General features: G+C 41.8%; 1 protein-coding gene across 1 annotated transcript; it reads left to right on the forward strand.

The window, feature by feature from the left end:
- Positions 1-456: 456 nt before the first annotated feature.
- On the forward strand, positions 457-11612 carry ywhaba (tyrosine 3-monooxygenase/tryptophan 5-monooxygenase activation protein, beta polypeptide a). The gene is made up of 6 exons (XM_020483144.2): positions 457-720; positions 6618-6918; positions 7254-7377; positions 7827-7990; positions 9619-9714; positions 9857-11612. The coding sequence occupies exons 2-6, from the start codon at positions 6625-6627 to the stop codon at positions 9911-9913; spliced, it is 735 nt and encodes a 244-aa protein (XP_020338733.1). The 5' UTR covers positions 457-720; positions 6618-6624; the 3' UTR covers positions 9914-11612.
- Positions 11613-13373: the final 1761 nt, after the last annotated feature.

The following is a 13373-nucleotide window of genomic DNA, read 5'->3' on the forward strand; positions in this document are numbered from 1 at the left end:
ACGTGCTTTTGGGTTTTTAATTGAAAAGTTAAGCATAAGGTTAGCAGTGTATGTTAAGGTTCGTGTTAGGTTTAAAATCATATTTTAGAAGGGAGATTGTATAAATAGGCGGGGTTTATGACTGTGTTCGTGGTAAGTGACGATCAGGCACAAGTCTGATACAAAGTGTTTTTTTCTCAGTTGCCTCGTAGCTTACCTTAATCGTTACGAAACTTTATATCAAGTATGCCACACGTAGCAAATAAGACATTTTGTTATTGCAAAATTTGACAGTCCTATTGACCTCCAAAGCAAAAACTCCTCGCTTGGTGAGCCAAAAAAACAAACGATTTTGGGCCCAGTTATCCCTCTTGTGTAGGCCGTCATTGTAAATAAGAATTTGTTCTTAACTGACTTGCCTAGTTAAACAAAGGTTAATTGTAAAAAACATGTTTTGCTTCGCCCTCTTCTCTGCAGTAACTATGGTGACCACTTACGTCATTCTATGGTGGTTCCCGTAGTCTTTATGACGTCAACGACCCTTTACAACGCTCTGAAAACCCCGCAGTGCTGTTACCATAGATACTGGCGGGGGAGGGTGGGGTTTAGAGGAAGCGGAAGTGGAAGTGTCAGCGCAGGCGGAAGTGGTACTGCCCTGAATATCCCGAGCAGCGAACCGAGGACAGCTTGATACTCCCATCGTTCAGAGAAAAAAAGCAAGATTCAAAATACATTCTAAATGTGAGTTTACTTGCATAAAGTCGATTCTATTATTATTTCATGGGTAAGGTAGAGCATTTTGGCACCATAATGACCCAACAATGGCTCAAATCGCTATCTATGGCGGAAGGTGCCTATTGTGGTTTGGGGCTGGGTACAATGACTTAGGCCGAGACGTGTGATTGAATGGCGAACTAGAGCTCACAAACTAGCTAGGATTTAGATTATTGTAAGCCAGTAGTGGAGATCTGCCATGGAATATATGAATCAAAAATAATTCCATAATTAAATGTGTATAGAGACACATTTTGCCAGGCTAACGTTCCCATCCTGGTCGTCGTGAAATCAGGATATCTTACCAGCGCTAGCAAGCTAATGCTAACTTGACGCTATCTCCAGCGAATTTTACAAGTGACTGGACTGCAATACACAGGCCTTTGCGAGTCGTGAACAATAAAATAAAACTGGTGCTTATAACGAATAAAAATGACATTTAGTAAATCCAACTCATTGGTAGCATTCAATTACGCTAGCTAACGTTACTTGGTTTGCTAACGGTATCACTCCATCTTAAAATTCCGCAAGGGAATGCGACAGAGGGCGTAGCTAGCCAACTACCAACATCTTCAATGGACAGGAATATAGCACGCTAGCTAGCGCCTTAGCAATGAGTTTGCCTACGGATCTTATGAGGCAATGCTGCAGTATTTCCGCAATGGACGTTCCATTGCTAAATCCGTGATTAAAGAATAGCAGGTTGTCATGTTATCGGTTTTATAGCGATAATAACTAATACAGTGGCAATTAAGACGTTTGGCCTTGGTGTTTTAGGATACCATACTGTCATAGTATTCCAGGCATTGATTTGTCACCTGCCTTAGTTTATTTACAGAGTCAAAATTGACTTAGCGGCCATAATAAGCGTGTAGTTAACATGGCCATAATAATACATTGGTTAAACAATAGTTCCTATTAATTATATGGGTAAAACAATATAGCTAAGATTAGAGGTCGACCGGTTATGATTTTTCAACGCAGATACCAATTATTGGAGGACCAAAAAAAGCTGATGCTGATTAATCTGACTATTTATTTGTAATAATGACAATTACAACAATACTGAATTGAACACTTATTTTAACATAATATGATACATCAATAAAATCAATTTAGCCTCAAATAAATAATGAAACATGTTCAATTTGGTTTAAATAATGCAAAAACAAAGTGTTGGAGAGGAAAGTAAAAGTGCAATATGTGCCCTGTAAGAAAGCTAACGTTTAAGTTCCTTGCTCAGAACATGAGAACATATGAAAGCTGGTGGTTCCTTTTAACATGAGTCTTCAATATTCCCATGTAAGAAGTTTTAGGTTGTAGTTATAGGAATTATAGGACTATTTCTCTCTATACCATTTGTATTTCATTAACCTTTGACTATTGGATGTTCTTATAGGCACTTTACTATTGCCAGTGTAACAGTATAGCTTCCGCCCCTCTCCTCGCCCCTACCTGGGCTCGAACCAGGAAACAACGACAACAGCCACCCTCGAAGCAGCGTTACCCATGCTGAGCAAGGGGAATAACTACTCCAAGTCTCAGAGCGAGTGACGTTTGAAACACTATTAGCGCGCACCCCGCTAACTAGCTAGCCATTTCACATCGGTTACACCAGCCTCATCTCGGGAGTTGATAGGCTTGAAGTCATAAACAGCGCAATTCTTGAAGCACAGCAAAGGGTTGCTGGCAAAACGCACGAAAGTGCTGTTTGAATGAATGCTTACGAGCCTGCTGCTGCCTACCACCGCTCAGACTGCTCACACATAAATACGAGTCTTAGGTCATTAACATGGTCAAATCTGTTAACTATCATCTCGAAAACAAGACGTTTATTCTTCGGAACTGTTCCGTATTTTATCTAACGGGTGGCATCCATAAGTCTAAATATTCCTGTTACATTGCACCACCTTCAATGTTATGTCATAATTACGTAAAATTCTGGCAAATTAGGTGGCCCAACTGGTGCTTATACACTGACTCTGCGTGCAATGAACGCAAGAGAAGTGACACAATTTCACCTGGTTAATATTGTCTGCTAACCTGGATTTCTTTTATCTAAATATGCAGGTTTAAAAATATATACTTCTGTGTATTGATTTTAAGAAAGGCATTGATGTTTATGGTTAGGTACACATTGGAGCAACGATACGCACCGCATCGATTATGTGCAACGCAGGACACGCTAGATAAACTAGTAATATCATCAACCATGTGTAGTTAACTAGTGATTATGATTGATTGTTTTTTATAAGATCAGTTTAATGCTAGCTAGCAACTTACCTTGGCTTCTACTGCATTCGTGTAACAGGCAGGCTCCTCGTGGAGTGCAATGTAATCAGGTGGTTAGAGCGTTGGACTAGTTAACTGTAAGGTTGCAAGATTGAATCCCCGAGCTGACAAGGTAAAAATATGTTGTTCTGCCCCTGAACGAGGCAGTTAACCCACTGTTCCTTGGCCATCATTGAAAATAAGAATGTGTTCTTAACTGACTTGCCTAGTTAAATAAAGGTGAACCAAAAAAACGATTTCCAATTGTTATGAAAACTTGAAATCGGCCGACCTATTGAAATCAGTCGACCTCTAGCTAAGATCCCCTGCGGCGTTGTCACTGAGTACTGGGACCATTTCATGTTATTTTCTATTGGTGTCTAGGGCATTAGAAACATTCCTTGCTCTAGGTGTAAGTCTAGAGCTGTGTTTCACCTCAAATTTAAACGAAGTGATTAGGTTAATTTCCTATAATGGTTATTTGTTACAGTGTTTCCCAAATTCCTCCTTGGGGACACATGTAGGTTTTTGTTCTAGCACTACACCGCTGATTCAAATAATCAAAGCTTAATGATGAGTTGGTTATTTTAATCAGTTGTGTAGTGCTGGGGCAAAAACCTACATGTGCACATGGGGACTGAGTTTGGAAAACCCTTGTTTAAAGATGGTCTTCAGATTATGGCCTAAAGCTGCCTAGAGCCCCAATGGGACTTGATCGACAGTTGAAAGAGTTTAGCATCTGCAAGATACATTTACGATTTTGTCAGCCTTTTTCACAAACACACACTGCTAGGGCCTAATAATGTCTTAGCATATGAGGCTGCATGGATGTGTATGCTTGCCTACGAGTGGGTTATGCCTACAACGTTTTTATAATAATAATCTAGCCGTCCCTGTCACGTGTAAATGGCAGGGCATAACATTTACGTTTTGGTACACCAGCGACTGTGACAGGTAGATTTTTAAAAATCTACCAGCCTCTCAGATTTTTTAACTAGCCAACATGTTTTTTCACACACATTTCACCAAGAAAACACAAATGAACGGATGAGCATGCTTTGTAATGTTTCTAAAACAAATGTATTATTAATAAGAAGCAATATGGGTTATTGTTTTTCATTTTTTGTGATGTGTTCTTTAACCAAAATATCACAGACTAGACAATAAATGGGTGAGGTTACCGTTGTAGTGCGACTCAAGTCATGTTTGTGCCTGTGAGATTGTCTGACTAGTAGAAGAAGCGTTGTCTTCTCTTCCCAACAGTTAAAGCTCAAACATAGAAAAACAACTTAGCATGTGAACAAAACAATGTAAATACCCAAGAAACACAAGGACAAAGTCTCACTTCAGTAGATGTTTGTTTTAGACCAACTTTTATGCCTGTGTGCAGCACTTCTAAAAAAATAAATTAATCTTTCACTCTGTTCTTCACGTGCGCACAGCCCCTAGCCAGGCAGTGTTGCAGAGCGAGGTGGAATAGGCTATATAGGATTTGTATTTTTTTTACTTTGTGCAATTAATTTACTAGCTATGAAACAAAACGGCAGAAATACTTTGAAAACAGCTACTGCAGATAAGTGTGATCATACTTGACTATTTCTATTCACAAATGCGAGTGAAATACTCGCATTGTGGAGCCCTGACCACCCGCCAACGTGACTGGTGAAATAGACATTTAACCCGCCAACGCCAAAATCTACCCGCATTTGGCAGGTAGCGGGGTGTTTATTTTAGGCCCTGGTAAATTGGCTGGTCAGGCTAAGTTCACCAAATGTCCAGTAGAGGGCGCCGCTACTCCAAGAATTCACTGAGGTGAAACCTGGCTTAAAAAACGAATGAAGCCGGTGTAGTAAAATACACACAATCTGATCATGCTTTCATGCAACACAAGCTGTTGACTGACTGGCCTTAGCCTATAGCCTAACAATAGAGCTCTCTTCATTGTCACGGATGTGGTTTTAGCTTGGCTAGCGTATCGTATCCAAAAATGGTGTTGATATAGCCTAGCCTACTATAGGTTGAACGTTGCACGCATTCACACCATATGGTGTCCTCCTTGCTATAACCTATTGCATATGGAACTTTAGTGTAGCCTAAACTTCAAGTATTTATTAGGCCTACACTAATTGTGGTTGTATTGTGAATCGAAGAGCAGGCAACACTTAATAATATGTAAATTAATAATATGAAAGGAGCATCTTGGAGTCACTCAGATCAAAACACAGGCTATATGATAGGCGTAGTACAGAAATGTTCATCACTACAATGAGTATACCGGAAATTACATAGATGTGTACGCTTAATTATACAAGGTTTTATATGCATTTCGAATTCTCTACTTCGTCACATTTGCACTATTTCACTCGAGGACCAGCACAAATCTAATATTTGACAAAACACGATGTCTCAATACAAAGTTATATAATGTGTTATATAATGTGCCTTTTTTGTTGTGAAAGTACATGGATGTGTGTTAAATGGATGAGCAAAAACATGTAATTTGGTCATGTATACTCCCGGGTCAAAAGTTTTAGAACACCTACTCATTCAAGGGTTTTTCTTATATTTGTACTATTTTCTACATTGTAGAATAATAGTGAAAACATCAGAACTATGAAATAACACTTGGAATCATGAGATTCTTCAAATAACCACCCTTTGCCTTGCCAGCTTTGCACACTCTTGGCATTCTCTCAACCAGCTTCACCTGGAATACTTTTCCAACTGTCAAGGAGGAGTTCCCACATATGCTGAGCACTTGTTGGCTGCTTTTCCTTCAGTCTGCGGTAATGCTCATCCCAAACAGTGGTTTGAGAATGCCAAGTGTGCAAAGCTGGTCAAGGCAAAGGGTGGCTACTTTGAAGAATCTCATAAAATATATGAATACACTTTTTTTTGGTTACTACATAATTCCATATGTTATTTAATCGTTTTGATGTCCACCCTATTATTCTACAGTGTAGAAAATAGTAAAAAATTAAGAGTAGGTGTTCTAAAACATTTTAGACCATAGGTAACAAATTAAATCAAGTATTTGAATTGTTTAACAATCTGCCTCTGGTGACCTAATGGAACAAATGCAATTGGATGGTGGTTCTACTGTTTAAGGTCTCTGATAGGTTGTTATTTTGTTACCGGATATAATTATCTGCTCAGCTGGTTAATTTGTCCAGGTTCGCCTATGAGAAAAGCTAGCAGTTAGCCATTTTAGACCAATGGTTTAAACAAAGTTCACAAGTATGGCTCCTAAGGAAATAACTTTGGGAGTAACTCCTGAGTGTTTTTCATGTTGAATAATCAGTAATTAGGCCAAATATTAGTACATACTCTGTTAAGGGAGGGCCTCATGTCTGATATATAGACAACCCGATAGCATGTCTAGAGAGTTCCGGGGTTGATGTCAATTTCATTTTAATTCAATCGGGAAGTAAACTGAAATTAAAAAGCATTGAAAGGCAAGTTTACTCAAGTTTATTTCATTGTCAATTGACTGAATTGACAATGACCCCAGTGTTTTCTCAATTTTCAATGCTTGCTTGCTTCTCAATGTTGCTTGCTTGTGACTATGACCACAACTCTGTGCCCTTTCGCAGCCTCGACATGGACAAGAACGACCTGGTACAGAAGGCTAAGCTGGCCGAGCAGGCCGAGCGCTATGACGACATGGCGGCGGCCATGAAGGCGGTGACGGAGCAGGGCGGCGAGCTCTCCAACGAGGAGCGCAACCTGCTGTCGGTGGCCTACAAGAACGTGGTGGGGGCGCGCCGCTCCTCCTGGCGCGTCATCTCCAGCATCGAGCAGAAGACCGAGGGCAACGAGAAGAAGCAGCAGATGGCACGCGAGTACCGCGAGAAGATTGAGGCCGAGCTGCAGGACATCTGCAAGGATGTGCTGGTGAGAGAGCGCGGCCGCTTGCTACTCCATATGGGCCCCCCTCGCTCTTAAATTAAGGGTCCCGTGATGTTATGGGTATGGGTGTAACACTGGGGCTTTATTTCAATTAATTAATAGTCCGGTTCATTTAGAGTTCAGGCTATTTGGGAATGCCCTATACTCAACAGGCATTTTTCGTTAAGCATTCTGATTGTGAGCTGGAATGGATTTGACGCCAAAGACTGGTTACAAAGCATAATATATTTTGGGTTAATCTTTTGTTTGGTCCTGTGTGTTGAAAGGGTGGACTTGAGTTGACTGACACCCAACCAACCCCTCCTTTTTTTCTGTTTTAGGCACTCCTCGACAATTACCTCATCGCCAATGCGACTCAGGCAGAAAGCAAGGTGTTCTACCTTAAAATGAAAGGGGACTACTACAGATATCTGTCTGAGGTGGCGTCTGGAGAATCAAAGAAGAGTAAGTTGATCATCTCTGTTCAATGGGGAAGCTTCTGAGTCACCCATATTTGTTAACCAGCCACTTTTCTTCAACCTCTGATTTTCATGGAAATAAGCAAAACCTCCAATTTGATGTGCTCATAGTACATTTATTTATTTTATTTAACCTTTATTCAACTAAGCAAGTCATTTGAGAACAAATTCATATTTACAATTACGGTGGGCGTCCCTTGTTCAGGGACAGAACGACAGATTTTTACCTTGTCAGCTCGGGGATTCGATCTAACAACCTTTCGTTTACTGGCTCAACGCTCTAACCACAAGGCTATGTGCCGCCCCGTAAGATCTAGACAATGTTTAATCAGTATCCATTAAACAGGAGATGGGCTGTGAAATGAAACATGAATTCACTTCAACAAAAGCATGATGCCGTTAATTAATTGGACCTCTTCTCCCTCTCTGTCACAGCCACAGTGGAGAACTCCCAGCAGGCCTACCAGGAGGCCTTTGACATCAGCAAGAAGGACATGCAGCCGACACACCCCATCAGGCTGGGGCTCGCTCTCAACTTTTCTGTCTTCTACTATGAGATCCTCAACTCCCCCGAGCAGGCCTGCAGTTTGGCGAAGGCGGTGGGGCACCGCTATACACTGTCTCTCGCACAAACACACGTTCCTCCATCACACAGCAGCGCCTGTGTGATCAGCATGAGTCTGGTCTAACCGAATCAATACAGAGCACAAACACGCCCCTCCTGCTCAGTTACACTATAGATACAAAAGTATGTGGACACCCCTTCAAATGAGTGGATTCCGCTATTTCATCCACACCAGTTGCTGACAGATGAATAAAATTGAGCATACAGCCATGCAATCCCCATAGACAAACATTGGCAGTAGAATGGCCTTACTGAAGAGCTTAGTATCTTTCAACGTGGCACCGTCATAGGATGCAACCTTTCCAACAAGTCAGTTTGTCAAATTTCTGCCCTTCTAGAGCTGCCCCGGTCAACTGCAAGTGCTGTTATTGTGAAGTGGAAACTTCTAGGAGCAACAGTGGCTCAGCCGTGAAGTGGTAGGACAAAGAAGCACACAGAATGGGACCGCTGAAGCGTGTAGAGGGTAAAAAAATGGTCTGTCCTCGGTTGCAACACTCACTACTGAGGTCCAAACTGCCTCTGGAAGCAACATCAGGAAAATAACTGTTTGCCAGGAGCTTCATGAAATGGGTTTCCATGGCTGAGCAGCCACACACAAGCCTAAGATCACCATGCGCAATGCCAAGCATTGGCTGGAGTGGTGTAAAGCTCGACACCATTGGACTATGGAGCAGTGAAGACGTGTTCTCTGCAGTGAGGAATCACACGTCACCATCTGGCAGTCTGACAGACAATCCTGTCAGACTGCCAGACGCTACCTTCCCAAATGAATAGTGCCAACTGTGAAGTTTGGTGGAGGTGGACTAATGGTCTGGGGTTGTTTTTCATGGTTCGGGCTAAGCCCCTTAGTTCCAGTGAAGGAAAAGCTTAATGCTACAGCATACACTGACATTCTAGACGATTCTGTGCTTCCAATGTTGTGGCAACAGTTTGGGGAAGGCCCTTTCCTTGTTTCAGCATAATGCCCCCGTGAACAAATCGAGGTCCATACAGAAATGGTTTGTCGAGATCAGTGTTGAAGAACTTGACTGGCCTGCACAGAGCCCTGACCTCAACCTCACCGAACACCTTGAGCCCGGCCTAATTGCCCAACATCCGTGCCCGACCTCACTAATGCTCAGCGATGTTTCAACTTCTAGTGGAAAGCCTTCCTAGAAGAGTGGAGGCTGTTTTAGCAGCAGGGCCTAATTGCCCAACATCAGTGCCCGACCTCACTAATGCTCAGCGATGTTTCAACATCTAGTGGAAAGCCTTCCTAGAAGAGTGGAGGCTGTTTTAGCAGCAGGGGGGGGGGGCAACTCCATATTAATGCCAATGATTTTGAAATGAGATGTTCGATGACCAGGTATCCACATACTTTTGGTCATGTAGTGTTACGTGACAGAAACCTGCTCTTGCTGTTGGCATTTGCCAGATATTGAATCAAAAATAGACTTTAATGGAGGGTGCTTTGTCATCTGGTATGCCAAGATTTGTTAGTTGGTAAGCCCTTTTTAGGGGTAATACATTTAAAATATGTTTGAGGCATTGTAGATTTTTGTATTCTGGGTCTTTCAGAACATATTTTTTTTACCCCCTTCCATACGCCTGTTTACCCTCTAGGCTTTCGACGAAGCAATCGCCGAGCTTGACACCTTGAACGAGGACTCTTACAAAGACAGCACCCTGATCATGCAGCTACTAAGGGACAACCTCACTGTAAGTGCTTACTGCCAATACACGCCATGTCGATGTAATGCCATTCAAATGCATAATAGTTTGATACTCTTGGAACTGAAAACCTCGAGTGTCTGAATCCAATGAACTCAATGTTTGGATTTGTTTTTCTTCCCCTCTGCAGCTGTGGACATCAGAAAACCAGGGTGATGAGGGGGATGCCGGCGAAGGGGAGAACTAAAGGCGTTGCACATCACTGTTAATCCACCCACACCCTTCTCTCTTCTCTTACACATATACAGCCCGTACATTCCCGCTCCATCCAGCCTCTTCCTTTCTGTATGACGAGCAGCATGAATTGTACCTGACCTACCAGTTGTGCCCTTTCTCCGATATGCTCCAAGGCAACAGGGTAACACTCAGTTGTTAACAAGCAGAGTCTTGTTTTGTGAGGAGAGAAAAAATTATAAAATTGCCCAGTTGAGTGGCATGGCCATTCTCTCCTCCACCTCCCTTCCTTTTGATTCCCTCCAAACATTTAAAAAAAGATGTGTTCTTTCACCTAGCAAGTTTATGCATTTATAGTATCCATTTTTTTGCTTTCCTAGTGTACTTGCGATTTGCTGGTTTGACTCAGAAAATGTATTAAACTGTCGGTTTTATTTTCAACAAACACTGTGATGCTTAGTTATTCTCCACATAATCACCATCTGGATGATAAAATTCAGGACTGTATGGTTTGAGTAGCAGTGCAATTCTGCTGTGACCTCATACAGAATGGTATAACGGGCTCTATTGTGACACTGACTAACATGCGTATTGCTGTGTATTGTTTGTTTATTTTGCATATGGAATTAAAATGAATAAAAGGGACCCTACTGTAGGTTTTGCCATTCCACATCTGTCCAGTTAAAAACAAGAAAAAATATAACATTCCATCAGAACCTAACATTAAGACAATATACCTTTCTTGAACAGACCTGGACCATTCTCCTGAACAGCTGTCATCAAGGTGCTGTTTGAAATCAGTACAATGATCCTGGTTTGTTCTTAAATGTTACTTTTTGCTTTGTGTAATAATGACTCACTCTTTGGCTCAACTGTAAATTGTAAACGTTTGCGGTAAATATAAATCTTAAATGTAATGTTAACCTGCTTGCAAAGAAACACCTTAAAGCCGTTTGCGTTGAACTTTGACGTCTTGGTTATTCAAGCCTATCTTGATAGCCTTATGCTGACAGTACAAAACTGACCAGTTTCCTTCATGAAATATCTAAGCGAATGTATGCTTTTGCCCACGAGTGTGTAAGCAAGTCCCCTAATGTAAGTTGTGTACGGAGGTTGTCTATCATGGTCAGAGATGGCATTGATGCTTTTGTTTTGTGTATCTCCAGAGGAGACCATATTATAGTGGAATGCGGTCAGTGGACGGGTTAGATTCTGGAGTAGTGCAAGGACCCTTAAGAGGTAGCTGAATTCACTCAGTGTCACAATACCTTGTCATCACCATAACATTCCACTTAGGTGTCGAATTGATCTGTCTCAGTCGGTCTTGCAGAAGACAATGTTTCATGCACTGAAAAAAAATCTCCCCTTTTAGCTGAGCAAATGGCAGTTATTCTACGCTTGATATATATAAAAAAGAAATGCAGTAGTGAATGTGGAACCGAGCCTGTCTGTATATCTGGTATCTCCAATTGCTTTATTTTTACTGACCGGTATTCTGCCTAAAGTTTGCTTCTGTGACGGTTTTATTGCTTAGTGCGCACGTGGTTGTGACATTTTAGACTAGCATTAAAAAAAATACAAACAAACAAAAAAACTGGTTATTGACGTAAAACAAAATTTGTGTATGTCTTTTAAAACAGTTCTAGTTTCACCTTACATGTTATCAGGAAATGTAAAAGACCATTTAAAGTGAAATAAAAGTTTTATCAGTTCCAAATGTTCCTGTTTTGTTTTTATACCCACTGGTTTGTGTCTGATGGAGTTGCTGCCTAAAACACCAGTTGAAAACCCTCAAATTTAATGTCCAATTAAAATGTTATTTAATGTTATTTCAATTAAAACATTGGCTACTTATTTGACAGAAAAAATGCATTCCACCTCAGAAAGAAGGCTTAATCTTTTCCTCAGGCGTCCTATTTTTATTTATTTGTCCACTAAGGGCTCTTGAATATTTTAAACCGGGTAGTTTGGGTCTTGGATGCTGATTGGGTGAAAGCTGTGGTATATCAGACCGTATACCACTGGTATGACAAAACATTTATTTTTACTTCTCTAAATAGGTTGGTAACCAGTTTATAATAGCAATAAGGCACCTCAGGGGTTTGTGGCATATGGGCGAAATACCACGGTCACACCTCCTCGGGCATTATTGCTTAAATATACTATTACACACAACATAAAAATTGAAATGAAGCATCAGGGCATTACACTATATATACAAAAGTATTTGAACACCCCTTGAAATGAGTGGTTTTGGCTATCTTAGCCACACCCTTTGGTGAAAGGTGTATAAAATCAACCACAGTCATGCAATCTCCATAGACACATTGGCAGTAGAATGGCCTTACTGAAGAGCTCAGTGACTTTTAACGTAGCACCGTCATAGGATGCCACCTTTCCAACAGGTCAGTTCGTCAAATTTCTGCCGTTCTAGAGCTGCCCTGGTCAACTGTAAGTGCTGGTTATTGTGAAGTGGAAACGTCTAGGAGCATCAATGGCTCAGCTGCAAAGTGGTAGGCCGAGTGCTGAAGCGCGTAGTGCGTACAAATCATCTGTACTCTGTTGCAACACACAACCGAGTTCCAAACTGCCTCTGGAAGCAACGTCAGCTCAAGAACTGTTCGTCAGGAGCTTCATGGTCGGGCAGCCGCTCACAAGCCTAAGATCACCATGCCAAGTGTCGGCTGGAGTGGTGTAAAGCTCGTCGCCATTGGATTCTAGAGCAGTGGAAACGCTTTCTCTGGGGTGATGAACCACACTTCTCCATCTGAATTTGGCGAATGCCAGGAGAACACTACCTGCCCCAGTGCATCTTAACGCTACAGCATGCAATGACTTTCTAGACGATTCTGTGCTTCCAACTTTGTGGCAAGTTTGGGGAAGGCCCTTTCCTGTATCAGCATGACAATGCCCCCTTGCACAAAGCGAGGTCCATACAGAAATGGTTTGTCGAGATCGGTGTGGAAGAACTTGACTGGCCTGCACAGAGCCCTGACCTCAACCGCATCGAACACATTTGGGATGTATTGGAGCACTGACTTCGAGCCAGGCCTAATCGCCCAACATCAGTGCTCGACCTCACTAATGCTCTTGTGGCTGAATGGAAGCAAGTCCCCGCAGCAATGTTCCAACGTCTAGTGGAAAGCCTTCCCAGAAGAGTGGAGGCTGTTATAGCAGCAAATGGGGGACCACCTCCATATTAATGCCCAGGATTTTGGAATGAGATGTTCAACGAGCAGGAGTCCACATACTTTTGGTCATATAGTGTATATCCTCAAGTGCACCCATTGGCCACAATGAAGATACATGGTGCAACAAAATAACGATTTCCCTTAACAAAAGGTTTGCCAAATATCCAAGTTGATTGAATAGCCTCAGGAAATGCCTCCCAGTTCCGAAAATAGGAGGATGAGCTTCCCATTGAGATATTGACCATGCTTAAATGCACACCAATATCCTGTTATTATTTGGGA

This window comes from Oncorhynchus kisutch, linkage group LG1, assembly GCF_002021735.2.
Source record: "Oncorhynchus kisutch isolate 150728-3 linkage group LG1, Okis_V2, whole genome shotgun sequence".
Lineage (NCBI taxonomy): Eukaryota > Metazoa > Chordata > Actinopteri > Salmoniformes > Salmonidae > Oncorhynchus > Oncorhynchus kisutch.

Excerpts from the sequence above, each read along its gene's own strand:
- ywhaba (XM_020483144.2), top strand. The coding sequence starts at position 6,625 with ATGGACAAGAACGACCTGGTACAGAAGGCTAAGCTGGCCGAGCAGGCC. Across the intron at positions 7,378-7,826 it reads GTCTGGAGAATCAAAGAAGA|CCACAGTGGAGAACTCCCAG; the intron begins GTAAGTTGATCA and ends TCTCTGTCACAG. Across the intron at positions 9,715-9,856 it reads TACTAAGGGACAACCTCACT|CTGTGGACATCAGAAAACCA; the intron begins GTAAGTGCTTAC and ends TCCCCTCTGCAG.